Source organism: Myotis yumanensis, unplaced genomic scaffold (assembly GCF_028538775.1).
Source record: "Myotis yumanensis isolate MYYU_CA2020_CCGP unplaced genomic scaffold, mMyoYum1.0.hap1 SCAF_6, whole genome shotgun sequence".
NCBI classification, from domain to species: Eukaryota; Metazoa; Chordata; class Mammalia; order Chiroptera; family Vespertilionidae; genus Myotis; species Myotis yumanensis.
This window is the reverse complement of record NW_027223757.1, coordinates 56,078,809-56,095,203: the sequence shown is the minus strand read 5'-3', so window position 1 is coordinate 56,095,203 and position 16,395 is coordinate 56,078,809. Positions and strand designations below refer to the sequence as shown.

The window sequence follows — 16,395 nt, the reverse complement described above, 5'->3', positions numbered from 1 at the left end:
AATCTTTTGGTTGTTTCTTCCCTACAGAATTTTATGGTCATAAATAGGATCACAATAAATAATTTTTGAAGACCCTCTCTTGTATGTTTTTTATTTTGGAACATAATGTGGATCACAAAAATAAAATGCTTGCAATTTGGAATCACCAATGGAATAAATTATGATCCGTGGCAAGTCATACTTTATGCAAAGGCCACTTTTCTAAAGATTATTTAAAATGAAAGGCTGTTTAAATATACAGCTGATCTGAAAAATACCATGACAGTATTAGGATAGTATTGTCTCATACATCTACATATATTCACCACAACTGTTAAATCCATGAAAAAAATAATTTTAGTTAGAGAAGTATATCTAGTCACTAGATAAGTACGTATTCACGAATAGTACCTCAAGCTATTCCTATTTCAGGCTCTTTGGAAGTAAATTAACCAGAAATTTGGATTTGAGGGACTCTACATTCCCTTCTAACTCTGATATTTTATAATTTTAAGGGTTTCTACAGATTCTACCAGCACCACAAGATTTAACCAGTTGAAAATCAACATTATGGTGTCATCAGCAATCTCTGTATTTATATTATTGTTTTGATTTTAAGTAGAACTGCACATTTAAGAATAGACAATAAAATATTCCAAAAGGTCCTATCTATAAAGTGGTTACTTATTTTTATATGGTTATGCTAGATCAGACTGTATTTTTAACTCAAAATGCTTTAAGTTCACACATTTCCCAAGTAAAGAAAAAATAAGTTTCTGTCTATACTGGGTATCATCAGAGCCTTATACTTAAATGCATATTCTATAATATTTCTTGAGGACATAATCAAACACTTCTCTTCACAGAATTAAATAAAGTCAGAGCCCAGCTGGTGTGGTTCAGCAGTTGAGCATAGACCCAGGAACAAGAGGTCAGAGGTTTGATTCCCAGTCAGGGCACACGCCCAGGTTGTGGGCTTGATCCCCATTAGGGGGCATGCAGGAGGCAGCCAATCGATGATGATGTTCCTCTCTCATCAATGTTTCTATCTCTCTATCCCTCTTTCTCTAAAAAATCAATAAAAAATATATTTTTTAAAAGAATAAAGTCAGAAAGATATTTTTAGCACTACCAAAAAGATACTTGAATATGATTCATATACATGGGTTGGTCTGACCTCCTGGTACAACCTTGATTTAAATTTCATTGCAATCAAAGAGTAAATGTGGTACATTGATATTTAAGAATTATTTGAATTCTTACAATAAATTATTCCAAAATAACTTTGGTTTTGAAATTGACAACTAAACTTTTAGTCAATCAGAGAAAGAGAGGCTACTGTTTATCTTTGTACTATCACTGTTTGTAAAGAATACTTAATATTTAACATTGTTAGTAAGCTACTAAAGAGATTCAATCTTCTTAAAATTTTATAAACTTCCATTTGTATTTTTATATAATATGACTTTAACATTAATATAAGTCACAGTTAGTTATGCTGTGCTTTTGCTATGGTTATTAAATGTCGGTCCTATCTTTTATCAAAGTATGACCTCTACTGAAACAATAATTTAATCATCTGATTATAATTACTATATATAACCACTAAAGGAGACTGACATGTAATCTAATAATTGTAATCCTCATGTACTATTACATAGATCAGGCAAAGTACAAGGATTAGAACAGGGGGAGGAGGAGTGAATTTGTTTAGGCACAGGCCATGGCATTTAGAGAACATACCACCTGAGCACAGCACTGAAGGGTTAATGTGAGAGAGAGGTCCAGCACCTCAGGTGGCAGAATAAACTATACAGGAGAGCATGAGCAAGGCATGGAAGGAGGGATACGTGTGAAAAATGAGAGACTGAACATATAACATAGTTTTCCTTCTCCCCAACAAACTCTACTAAACCAACAGAAAGAAGGTTTTTATTTTTAATCAAAGAGACCAGGAGAAGAGGATAGCAATCACATTTAGAAGCTGGAAGGCAGATAGGCAAATGGCAACTGACATAGCAGACTTGAAAAGCTGAATTCCTGGCCAGTCATGGGGAATTCTAAGAAGCAACCAGACTGATATGGCAAAAGTCTCAAAAGGCCTAGATATAGGAGGCACCAAGCACCTCTGGAAGTGGGGATGAAAAAGAGACTAAAAACAGGAGGCTGGTCAAAAATCTAAGAAGTAGTCAGACCCCAGACTGACTTCCCTCTCCTTCTAGCAGACCATTGGCCTTCCCACATGATGAGACTTAGAAAAAACTAAAAGCTTATTTTCTAGAGAGGGTCTCTGGACTGTACGACACCAGGAGTAATTGTTAGACACGAGGAATAACTGGTGCAATGATGCCATAGTTGTAAACAGAAGATTAAATGAAAGTTTGCATACTCAATATGGAGACCCCCAGCCTTCTCCTATGTGGCTCAAAGAACACTGGCAGAAAGCTAATACCAGCAAGTATCAGAAGAGAAATTGGAAAAATAATTTCTGTGGAATCTGAGCAGTGTTAAGAGAAAAAACACACACCAGACTGATAAGGATTCCTTAAGGAAATGGCTCAATCAAGTCACCTTATGGTAAAGACCTACAATACGAGCTTCATTTGTATACTGAGCCTCCCAAAATGTAAAAGGAGAGGAAACATAGAACATATGTGACACTGTAGGTATTACAGTGTTGCTGAAGCAAACACAGCTTACTGGAATGTAAAGTGATATGAGGCTAGTGAAGTGTCAGGATGAGATCATACAGTGCCTTCTACTACAAAATCATAGTAGCTATAGATATGTATAGGACTGTATGTCATGATTTATTATAGGTAACAGATGGTTGCTGAAAGATTCTAAATTCAGAGAGCAGTGGAGGGAATTGATTTGAGAGTTTCGAGGCTGGTAGTATGTAGACAAATTAGAAGTTCATTTAAATCTTTGATGTATATTCTTATAATTGTTTTCTATAGCTAATATATGCAAATTCAAAAACTTTTTAATGATAAAAAATATCTCATGCCATGCTTACTATTTTAACATATTTTCATCACTTAAAAATATGACTATCTTACCATGTCAATAATGTATTTTAAAATATTTTATAGTTATAATATTTCATAGTATAGATATATGATAACTTATTTAACCAAACCACTATTTCTGAATATGTAGATGATTCTAATTTCTTACAGAAAATAACATTACAATAAATATACATAACAGGCATTTTTTCCAAAGAAAACATACTAATGGCCAATAGGTTTATGAACATGCTCAACATCACTGATCATCAAGGAAATGTGAATAAAAATCACAATGAGATATCACCTCACACTGTAAGAATGGCAAGAGATAACCAATAGTGGCATGGATGTGGAGAAAAGAGAGCCCTTGGGTACTGTTGGTGTAAATGTAAATTGGTGGAGCCACTATGGAAAACAGTATGAAAGTTTCTTGAAAAATTAACAATAGAACTACCATATAATCCAGCAATTCCACTTCTGGATACTTACCTGAAGAAAATGAAGTTACTATCTCAAAAAAAATAACTGCCACCCCCTTGTTCACTGCAGCATTACTTACAATTTCCAAGACATGGACACAACCTAAGTGTCCACCGCTGGATGAATAGATAAGGAAAATGTGATATGTGACAATAGAATATTATTCAGCCACAAAAAAGAAGGAAATCCTACATTGTGACAACAGGGATGAACCTTGAGAGCATTATGCTAACTGAAATAAGTCAGGCAGAAAAAGACAAATACTGTATGATCTCACTTATATGTTGATTCTAAAACAAAAACCCAAAATCAGGGATACAGAGAACAGATTGGTGGTTGCTAGAGGCTGGGGGTGAGGGGTGAACAAAATGGGTGAAAGGAGTCAAAAGGTACAAACCTCCAGTTATATGACAAATAAGTCCTAGGGGTATAATATACAACATGGTGACTATAGTTAACAATACTGCATTATATATTTGAAAGTTGCTAAGAGAATAAATATTTTCATCACAAAAAAAAATTTGTAACTATGTGAAGTGATGGATGTTAATTAAACCTATTGTGGTAATCATTTTGCAGTATGTACATATATCAAATCATTATGTTGTACAACTAAAACCAATTCAATATTCCATGTCAATTGTATCTCAATTTTAAAAATAAATAAATATTTGAAATAAATAAATATCTTTGTACATTTGTTTTGCATTTTTACTTGCTCAAGATAAGTTGCTAAAAATAGAATTATCGAGTCAAAGATCTGCACATTTTCAAGGTTTTTGACACATGTTGCCTCTCCAAGAGTTCTACCAATTTATATTTCCACCTTCAATGAATGAGAATGCTCATTTTCTTTAAAACATTATTAACAGTTGGAATGATAAAAACCTTTGTCAGCTTGATAGAGAAAAGCAGTTTCTCATTTGCTGTTTAATACGCTTTTTAAAACTTAGTGGTGTAGTTAAACTTTAAAATGCATTTTCCAGCCAACATATTCATTCTTTTATGAAATGTCTGTTTGACCGTTTCTGACTTTTATCTTTTCAATTATCAACGCATTTAGTATAAGATTAGGCAACATTTACCTTATTTTAAAAATCCTAACAATCAAACTAGGAGCCAAAGAGGCTACTATGAGAAGAAAAATCTCTTTTTATAGCTGATTTTAAAATGACAAGAGAATAAGACCAACTCTTTGGGTGAATTTGCAAAAATTTGATGGTCTGCAGGTTATATAATTAAATGCTTAATATATTTAACTAGAACATTTTTTTTTCAGTTAAACATAACTTATAATTAGAATGCATTAAGGACTAAATACATTTTGAACCAAAATCTCTATTATTTATGATTATTTTAGATCACTAATATAGTAGAATTTTAAATATTTTAAAAAATCAAATATTTTCATAAAATAATATCTTTAAATCACACATCTGTTTTAAAAAATTCCCCATGGGTTCAGTGTAAAAACATTTATTTACATGGTGAGGCTGTAATAGTTACATAATTCTTTTTGTTGGCACTGGAAGGCAATTCCCATGCCCACAGTGGGGAAAGTATTACATTTGTGGGCAAAATGGTAAAAACATAAGGTTAAAAAGGTAAAATAGAAACATATGTGGGAAATGTGTCACTAAGGACACTATTTGGTATGGAAAAATGGTTTGTTCATTTCTAGTCAGAAACCTAATAAATGGCCACAAGTTTTCTTTTGTCAGAGATTAGATCTATTTTTCTCAAATCATTCATTTTGAGGCTAAGGCAGTTATATTTTAAAACTACTATGTGACAATAGGTAGACAAAATGGATGTAGATTACATTTTAGGCAGATTAGTGGGGATGAAAAAGCAGTATGGAATGCCTCCATGGCTAACATGCAGCAGAGAATATTCTGAGGCAGCCCCTCAGGGAATCTCCACAGGCAGTGCTCTTGGCCCTGGCTTGGCACTGTCTCAGATTTCCTGGGCTCCTGACTTTAATTGTGATGCAGGCCAGGCCTTGACCTCTAAATTCTTTACCTTAGTTGACAGGAATTCTGACCCCAGTTCCTAACTGTTCATTTTGTTTGATGATTGGGATTTAGCATTCTTCTTCTTAAACTGAACTTTGATGCCTATTAATTCTGTAGAATTCAAAATTATGTAATACTGGTCTTTAACTTCTATATGGACATTTCTGTGGGACCCACAACTTAAAAGATATAGAATATGTTTAAAAGGACAGTATAGGTTTGTTCAACAGTTAACTGGTGGCTATTTTAGAGACTACTGCAAAGTGAATTGATAAGTGACTTTGAGACATTGATCTACAAAGCTTATGTCTGTAGCATCAAAGACACTTTATCATTTTACATTATATCTTCAGGCAAGGATTACAGTCATTAAAATTAGACGGCTTATATTTCCTTTCTGAATTTCTCCAAATACTAGTACAGTCTCCCATCTCAAATAGTTCGGTTGTCGACCAAGTTGTTCACAGTGAAAAGGTCTGGGTTGGGGAATAAAACTTAGGCTTTTGACTTGACAACCCTTTCTTGCTGACACCTCAGCTTGACAAAAAGTGTCTCTCAGGCAACAAAGAAGATAACGTTTTTGTTGCTGGCAGAAATCGACAATTAGCATAATTTTGAAACATAAAGGCCATCAAGAGTGCTAATGTTGCTAGGTGTGAAAGTGCTCACAAAACAACAATCACAGCCCAGCCCAAAAGGCTAAGAGGCTGAACTCAGTGGTTGAGTGTTGACCTAGATTCCTGGTCTGGGCACCAGCCTGGGTTTACCAGGTCCCCAGCAGAGGGGGTGTGCAGGAGGTAGTTGATCAATGATTCTCTCTCATCATTGATGTTTTTATCTGTCTCTCTCTCTCCCTTCCTCTCTGAAATCAATAAAAAATATTTTTTAAAAATTTGTCAAACCACCCCCTCCCCCCCAACCTAATCAAATACTTTCAGCATTCTTTCTAGGCTGTCTTTCAGGGTTTAAAAAGAAAAGAGACAAACAAACACAGGTAACATAGACAAAAGCAGGTAGCCCAAGAAATATACTCTATCAAAAAACAAATAGTAAAAATCAATGCACTATACATAAAGGCAGCTTATATTGGGATGAAGCTTAGAAACTGTGGATGATTGAGATAATAGCTAAAGAGAACAGTATATGCAGTCTTATTTTTAAACAATGAACAATATATTTTCATTTTACTTTCTTGTTAGCTGTAATCATGGGATTTTATCAGATTTTGGGGAGCTCATTCTCTAGCTCATGGATTATATGGTACATCTAGTGTCACAGAATACTTTTCTTAAATAGAGTATAAGAAAGTAAATAAGAAATAATATATGAAGTCATCAAGCATAATTCCTGGCATTCAGTAGATATTCTTTTTTTAAAAAAAATAGCATATAATTGGCATACAATATTATATTTGTTTCAGGTGTACAACATAGTGATTCCACATTATATACCTTATAATGTGGTCACCACAATAAGCCTAGTAACCATCTGTCACCATAGAAAGTTATGATATTACTGATTATAATACCATGTCTTATTTCTTTTATAACTGGGAGTTTGTATCTCTTATATTAGGGGTGGGCAAACTTTTTGACTCGAGGGCCACAATGGGTTCTTAAACTGGACCGGAGGGCCGGAACAAAAGCATGGATGGAGTGTTTGTGTGAACTAATATAAATTCAAAGTAAACATCATTACGGTCTTTTTTTTTTTAGTTTTATTTATTTATTTTTTTTATTTTTTATTTATTTATTTTTTTTTATTTTTTATTTATTTTATTTATTTATTTTTTTTAGTTTTATTCATTTCAAACGGGCTGGATCCGGCCGCGGGCCGTAGTTTGCCCAGGGCTGTCTTATACTCTTTCACTCTTTTCACCCATTTCCCCCAACCTCCTCCACTCTGGCAACCATTAGCAGATACTATTCTTGTCCACATGCAGTGAAAATTTTATTACCTTGAATATCATCGTTGAATGTGCAATACTGGTTTCGATATTTGTTCAGGAGACGAAATGCATTTACATTGCCAAAATCTTCAAATTGAATAAGGCAATCCATGCCATACCTATGGGACAAAACATTTATGTTAGAAGAGGTTAATGAAATAACATCTATATATATAAAAGCCTAAGCGACCGGCTGACCGTTGGACCAGCTGCCCAGTAACTATGACATGCACTGACCACCAGGGGGCAGACGCTCAACACAGGAGCTGCCGAGCTATGGTGACTTGGCAGCTGTGGTTCTCGGGTGACTCACCCGAAACCAGAGAGGAGGGAGCCCGATTCCGGGGTGTGTCACCCGAGAACCACCCTCTTGCAATCTGGGACCCCTTGGGGGATGTCGGAGAACTGGTTTTGGCTCGATCCTTGCAGGCCAGGCCAAGGGACCCCACTAGTGCACAAATCTGTGCACTAGGCCTCTAGTTTAAAAGTAGCCTAAAGAAAAGGAAAAACATTATTTTTTTAAAGGTCCTACCTTGCTACTTAGTATCATCCAATGCCTGTTCAGCAAATATTTAGTGCATGCTTACGACTGAAAAAGCACTACATTGGTACTGTGAAATAATACAAAGATAATAAAAATGTGGTCCCTACCATCAGGGAATTTAAAATTTAGTGGAAACTAAAGTATTTTTAAATAAATAAGAAGAGCATGAAAAGTAATGTAAAAGTGGTATACATAGGAATTACAGATGACAAGAGAACAAGTATCACTTCTGGCTGGAGTCACAGACTGTGTATGTGTAACAAATGAACTGAGTTTTAATGAATAGTTATGATTTCAAAAGTTGAGATGTAGGGTTTTACAAGCTGAATATATAGCAGAAGCAAAAGAATCAAGGTGAAAGTTGGGGGAAAAATTGTTCCAAAGATGTCAAGCCTTATTTGGCTATAATGTGGTGATACACATAGGGTGTAGTGAAAGATAAGGTCAGAATTTTATGTTGGAAACCTTAACATTCTAGCCTAAGATTCTGGTTTTTACTCTCTATTCATGGCCAAACCCTGAAAGGTTTTGAGCTTTGACGTATACAGGATGGATTTTTATTTCTGAAATTAACTGACTTGTCTGACCCTTTATTTGTACGATCCTTTATTCGTATGATCCTACATAATTTCAACTTTGTTTTCTTCATTTTTGTATTAAAGTTCTTTTTGAGTATTCATGAGAAGTGAACATCTGGAGAAATTCAGAAAGGAAATATAAACTGTCTAATTTTAATGTGCTATAACCCTTACTTGAAGATAGAATGCATAATGATACAGTGTCTTTGATGCTACAAACATAAGCTTTGTAGATCAGTGTCTCAAAGTCACTTATCAATTCACTTAGCAGTGGTCTCTAAAGCAGCCACCAGTTAACTGTTAAACAAATATATACTATCATTTTGTAACTATATTACAACCATTCATTAGGTCTTCAAAAGAAATGGCAATTGAAAACAAACATGTTCAACATCACTAATTATTATTAGGGAAAGGCAAACCAAAACCACAATGAGATTTCATTCACACCTGTAGGAATGGCTATCATCAAAAAGACACAAAACAGCAAGTTCTGCAGAAAACGTGGAGAAAAGAGAAGCCTTGTGCTGGTGGGATTGTAAATTTATGTAGCCACTAAGAAAAATGGTATCATGACTCCTCAAAAATATAAGAACAGAACAACCATATGATTCAGTTATTCCACTTCTGAATATTTATCTGAAGAATATAAAAACTCTAATTAAAAAGATATATACCGTCTATATTCATTGCAGCATTATTTACAATAGCCAAGATATGGAAATTAGACAACCTAAGTAGTCATCAATGAAGGAATGGATAAAGATGATGTGATATAAATATAGTGGGATGTAACAGAATTCAACAGAATAAAATCTCGCTATTTGTGACAACATGGATGCACCTTAAGGATATAATGCTAAGTCAGAAGGAGAAAGACAAATACCATATGATTTCACTCATATGTGGAGTCTTAAAAAATAAACAAAAACAAACTCATAGATAAAGAGGACAGGTGGTTACCAGAGGGGAAGGGGGTTGGGATGTGGGTGAAAGGGGTGAAGGGTGGCAAGTACACTGTGATGGATGGTCATTAGACTTTTGGAGGTGATCACTTTGTAATACATACAGATGTCAAATCACAATGTTGTACATCTGAAACTTATATAATTAAAAAATAATAGTATTTTCATGGTAAAAATTTTTTATCCAAATAAAAATAATTAGAACATTCCCATATGAGCAAAGATCAACTAATAAAATATGAATTAAGAGGAAGAAGCAAATGGTCTAAAAGTTCTATTGCCAAGATCTTAAATTCTAAAATTCTCTTCTCTCTGTCCCTAGTCCTGTCTTCCATCTCTTCCACTCTTCCTTCAGCACATAATATATTCATTCTGGTGCTTCCTTTCCTCCTAATTTATTGCATCTTGCTTCACCTCTGTATACCAAAGACAGTTTCCCCTCATCTTCCCTCATTCTGAATAAACCCCTCACTCCTCTTATTTATTTATTTATTTTTTAAATCCCACTCTTTGGTGAGCGAGTATTTTTTTTAAAATATATTTTATTGATTTTTTTTACAGAGAGGAAAGGAGAGAGATAGAGAGTTAGAAACATCGATGAGAGAGAAACATCGATCAGCTGCCTCCTGCACATCTCCTACTGGGGATGTGCCCGCAACCCAGGTACATGCCCTTGACTGGAATCGAACCCGGGACCCCTCAGTCTGCAGGCCGACGCTCTATCCACTGAACCAAACCGGTTTCGGCACCCTCACTCCTCTTAGACGGCACAAAATTCCATGCTATGGAGTCTCAGCCAGGACCTTAACCTGCAACATTTGTTTTCCTTGCCTATTGGTCCACTCCATTATCCCAAAGCAGCTTTTACAAACCTTTTTTTATTCTCCTAGTCCCACAAGCACTCAATCTCTTACCAGTCACTCTCTCACTAAGATTAATGCTATCCAGAGAGAACAATTTTAGCTTTCCTATCTTTCCTCTCCATTTAAAAATCTTTATACTTTTACTTCTTTTTTTCCATCTACTTCTGAAGTACCTGTACTTCCTGTTTCTAATCTTTCTATGGACTTATTGCTTCAACTTTACATCTCTGTACTAACAGCTTCCATTTCTCCTTCTCCACTGGTCCCTTCCTGTCTTCAAGAATTCTCAGGACTGTTTTTAAAACCTCATTCCTTAGTCATGACAAAACCAAAACTATAGTTATTTATTGTTCTTCCTCAACCCCATCGCCAAACCTCTCACTTCTTGTCTATATTATGCCTATACTTCAAAGACCGTCTCAAACCACCACAACTTGCTATCATGATGCAGATGAGGTCACTTTCTTCAGATCCAACAAAATACTTTGCAATTATTTCCTTCCATTGTGGTCATTAATGTATTATTATATTTGTCCTTGATGAACTATCTTTTTTTAAAATTTTTTTTATTGCTTAAAGTATTACAAAGGGTATTACATATGTGTCCTCCCCCCCCCCCCCCGCCCCCCGGCCCTTGACAATCCCCTGGCCTCCCCTACAGAACTATCTTTTTAAATCACATTAAATTCACAAGTGAAAATTGGTATCTGATTTTTTTGTGTATTTTTTTGTTACTGGTGAAACAGCATTTTTTCCCATGTCTATTTATAATTCTTTCTGGAAGATTGTATGTTATTTGGTTAATTTTTCTATTTTATGGTCCTTTTCTTTATTATTTCATAAGAGCTCTTTACAAATTAAGATTATTAACTTTCAGTTATATATGTTACAGAAGATTTCCCTACTGTAGTATATTGTGCCATTAATCATTTACAGTGTTTGTTTTTACAAAAGAAATTAAAATATTTTCCCAACACCATTTATCCCCTCTATGCCTCTTCTACTTTAACCCCTCTCCTTCTTCCACAAACCATCACCACACTGTTGTCCATGTCCATGAGTTCCCGCTCTCTTTCTCTCTTTTTTGCTCAGTTCCTCTACCATGAAATTTTAAATGTGATCAGGTCTTTCCATCTTTTTATTTATAATTTATACCTTTGATGGTATGCTTATTACAGCGTTCTCTACATGCATTTTAACTATTAATCAAAATTTTGTTCTAATGATATCACAAATTTAGACAATAATTAAGCTCTAAAGCTGTAGATTTTTCAGAAAGATAGATCAAAATTTCTGTTTTGCATATAATTAACACAACTACCATTTATTTAATAGTCCATCCTTTCTCTCAGCACCTGTAATCAGATACTATATTCTGATGTATAGTCAGGTTAGTTTCTGTGCTAATAACAACAAATACTTTTTCACTTGTGTGTGTGTGTGTGTGTGTGTGTGTGTGGTGACTTATCCTTTACAACCACCTATGAGGCAGGTAGTACAATTATTCTCACCTTGTAGATGAGCAACATGCAGAGCATGTTGACCCTGTGGGGTAATGATAGTCTAACAGTGATGATTATTCTACTAATCTTTCTACCCAGAAAAAAGTCTCTCTGTTGTCATTACTAAAGTTTTTAAATAACTTTATAATTTAATAATGTTATTTATCTTTCATCCTATTTTTTATATATTTTTAAATATTTTGTATCAGTTTGAGGTGTATGGCATAGTGGTTAGACAATCATATACTTTGCAAAGTAGTTCCCCCAATATTTCAAGTACCCACTTGGCACCATATATAGTTATTACAATATTATTATCTCATTCTCTTTAAGTATTTGCTTGTATATGATGGTTGTTTAAAAACCTAGGTTCTAGAGTCAGAGCTCCTGGGGTGAAATCCTGCCCTCCTTACTTATTCAGTATCCTTAACTGGTCTGTGTCTCTATTCCTCCATTAGGAGAAATGAGAATAATAATGGAATATTGTAATACATTTGTTATCAGGGTTAAATGAAGTGATACATATAATTGCTCACCATGCAAAGATGGCACATGAATACTCTAACATCACTAGACATATTTTATTATTTAATAGCAACAATAGAAGCCATAGACAGTGAAATATTTTCAAAGGCCTAAAAAGAAAGTAACTGTCATCCTAGAATAGTATATGTAGCAAAGGTATTCTTCAAGAGTAAGGTTGAAACAAGACATCTTTAGATAAATAAATGCTAAAGGACTTTTACTAAAGGATCTTCTAAAGGGTGCATTTCATGAAGAAAGAAAAAAACCCTAGAAAGAAGGTCTATGATATAAGACAGCAAAATGTAAGTAAAAACAATTTTTATCCACATAAAATAGCAACAAAGGATAAGGCTGCTTCTGGCATGACAGATTGAGGAGGTTGGCAAACCTGGTCCCCAAGGAGGAAAAAAAAATAGCAGAAAAAATCTTCAAACCAACCATTTCAGTGCTATGGAAATCAACTAAAGGCAAAAGAAACAAAATTGTAAAGTACAATGGGGAAATGAGATCAATTTTTTAAAGGAAAATAAAATCTTATGCTTCTTTTATATGTGATGCTACTCTAGGACACTCTTTAGCTACTAGCTTTATTAAAAATTACTAAAATGTTATTAAGAATGGCCTTTCTCTGGTTATAAATTATTATGTGGTGGTTTTATTTATTTATTTTTTTTACAATCTTAGCAGAGGAACAAAACTTTGTGGTAGCAACTGATTACCCCAAACACAAGTATCGGTCAATAATCATCCAGTGCCTGTAATGGCTCCTTCCTATCTCTGGTTTTCACGCCGGCCTTTAGAAAGTAAAGGTTGCCTGCTTGCTTTCAGACAGTGCCCTCATATGATTGGCCCCAATGTGTCATGTACATGTGGTGGAGCAGCATTAGGTGGTCTGTCATTATGTCCCAAAGCAGCAGAACATTGTGGTTTCAGCATGTGAGGAGGAATCAGAGCCTTCTCAGTGCTATTCCTGGGTCTACCACTTACTTGATCCTGTGGTTCTGGGCTTGTCACAGTTTTTCTGTGGTTAAGATGAAATCCCCACAATGTCATTTGCCTTTGGTGTTTAGGACGCAATGTGGTCAGGCTATAAATTTATACTGTTTTCTAAGTGAAATCAAAGCATAGGAATAGGTAGTAAAATGGTGCACAAGATACCTTATCATTTACAAAAGTTAGTTTTAAAATTATTCCTTGGAGAATATTGCATATCAGTTTTAAATTCACAACTTTTCTCTACCTTATAGTTAACTCTGATTTCTCCTAAAGATTTAGAGACAGGCATTCTGAATTCATTTTGTGACACAAGCATCTTGCATCATATAATAAAAGGCAGCCATGTAAGGGGTATTTTGTTCCAGATTGAACCAGACTTGTCACTATGAAATTATGAGCAATGGAACACAAGGAAGTGAGCCAATTCAATTCTACATAACTACAAAAAGAACCTACTATTTCACGATTAAAATATCACATAAACCAGTGGGTGTGAATGGTTTTCAAAAGTAACAGAAATAGCACCCATGAAATTAACATGTAAGAACTGGAGAGATGTTTCCCTTGTGACTGTTAAATCAGGCAAAAATCTTATTATGGTGACTAATGAGTATATGTAGCACTTACTAAGTGCTGGACACTGTGCTCCACATTTCATAGGGATTGTCTCATTTAATTCCCTCAGTAACCCAATTAGGCCATGTATTGTTACATCCATTTTACAGATGAAGATACTGGAGCTCAGAGAGATTGATGGCCATAGTTGAGTTCATACTGCTAATAAGTGGAAGGGTCTGGATTGACCCACAGGACCTGTGTTCAAACTACTATATATCAGGCTTCCATAGACCATCAACATCATGGTCAAGTCAATAAAGTAAACAGTATGTTTAAAAATTAAAGCATTGCATTGATAAAATAGGGAGTTATGATTTTATCATAAAACTAGTAAGATAGCATTTGTATGCATTCAATATACTAGATATTTTTATTATAAAAAGTATATAGGCAGACAATGGTGAAAATGTTAGTCTTTTTCTTTGGTTATAAACTATCAAGAATTCACTCTAACCAAGTCAACCAAAAACATTTTGATTTTCTCCATAAGACAGAGTAAAATGTTTTGTTTTGTTTATGATTTATGACTTACAGGACTCTATGCAGCATTTAAGATATAGAGCACTTTAGTTCTGACAGGTACCTTAGAGATAGTTTATTCCAAATTACTCATGCTTAATAATGTAACTAAGGTCTGAGGGAGGTCAAATAATTGAGCAGCAAATAGGAAACATGGATCTTGCCCTTAAAATGCTTAGAGTCTCATTGGGAAGCAAATGATAAACTAAGTACCTACTAGGAATTAGGAATTGTCCTAGGTGCTGTTGACACATTTCTGCTCTCACAAAGCTTTTGACAAATATAGTAAATAGGGATTATAATACAGTGGGATAAGTACTTTAATAGAGAAAATTCAGGATGCCAAATCTCAGAGAAGAAGCACCTATCCAGAATTAAGGGGATAAAGATAAACTTTCTAGAGAAAGCTGAAGCCTGAAAGGTGAGTAGGAGTTTGCCAAACTAAGAGGAAGACAAAGAATTTTTCTTGAGGGAACATCCTCAAAGGCTCAGAGTTAAATCAATGCATATTCCAGGAACTGAAATAAACATGACTAAATCACAATGTTTGACAGGAAAGAAACAAGAATTAAGGCTAGAGAGGTAAACAGAGCCAGATGTGCAGGACCTCTAATCTGTGTTCAGGGATTTGCACTGGATCTTAAGAGTATAACATTAAACAGGAGTGTGATGTGATCAGTTTGCATTTTAGACCAGTCCTGTGTGGTCAGGGTGAAGAATGGATTAGAGAGGCAGGACTAGGTGCAGGAAGTTTCCTTAGGAGGCTGCTGCAAAACTCCAGGTCTGCATCTGAAAGAGAATGGTGATAAGGAGAAGAAGATGGATTCAAGAATTATTAGGAGACAGAATATACAATATTAGGTGAAGAGAAGCAGATGATGAGGAAGAAGAAATCAAGAATGAATTCCAAGTTTCTAGCTTGGCAACTTGGTAGAGGACAGGGTCTATTAAAAAACATGAAACCTCAGGATAAGAAGCAGGCTTTGTAAGGAAGATCAGAAGCTCAGCTTTCCATACGACGTTTTTGAGAAACGTTAGAGATCTGCAAGCAAAGGAAGATGTCATGAGACGTTAAGATGTATGACTTTAGTATATCAGAGTTTGAGCAACTGCAAGCAAAGATAAGGCCCATGATACAGCCATGAGTGGACATCGAAAGTGGTGTGGTACAAAACACCATTAGAAATGAATATCTTAAAAACAAGAAAGACCAACATACAAGAAAGGTCATCCACGTGGAAATTAAAGTGGGTAAAGAGCATGACTTTGAAAACAGGCAAGAGTGGTTAAAACAGAGGAGAGCAGTTAAGAAATTGGGAGAAGATAGAGACATGATAACACCAACAGACATAAACATCAAAGCTGTGTTGGGAGGAGTGAGGGGGGGGGATACTTACATAAGAATGGAGTCCTAATAGTCAGAAAGGAACAAAGGGAGAAGACACTGATCTCCTCTCCCAACCTTAAAACACTACGTGGGCCAATACAAATTATTTGAAAGCACTGGGTGAAAAGTGAAGGTCTTAAATGTGAACCATGCTTCAGCAAAGCAAGAAGATAAATATACAGAAATAGGTTCCAAAGGTATAGTGGAAAGGTTTCAGAGGGAGAGGAGTATTGGGAGTTTGAAATATAAAACATAAAGTATGAAAGCATGAAGTATGTGAAAGAGTATATGGAAAAAGACAAATGATATGTTATGTTTACATTTTAACAGTAAGACCAATAATAACGATCATGTGAAGCAAGGTTTTCTAAGAATTATGTCCAGAGGCCACCTGAAGGCCTGCAAAGGTGGAGTGTGAGGAGATGGGCATATGGGAGGGGGAAGATGGCATCCCGGTCTCTA

General features: G+C 35.1%; 1 protein-coding gene across 1 annotated transcript in view; it reads right to left on the bottom strand.

Moving 5' to 3' along the window:
• Positions 1–16,395, bottom strand: part of ME1 (malic enzyme 1) — a 166,630-nt gene that overhangs the window by 41,491 nt on the left and 108,744 nt on the right. Inside the window, exon 7 of the mRNA XM_070418169.1 lies at positions 7,446–7,555. Within this exon, the coding sequence (XP_070274270.1) occupies positions 7,446–7,555 (110 nt within the window). The remainder of the gene's footprint in view (positions 1–7,445; positions 7,556–16,395) is intronic.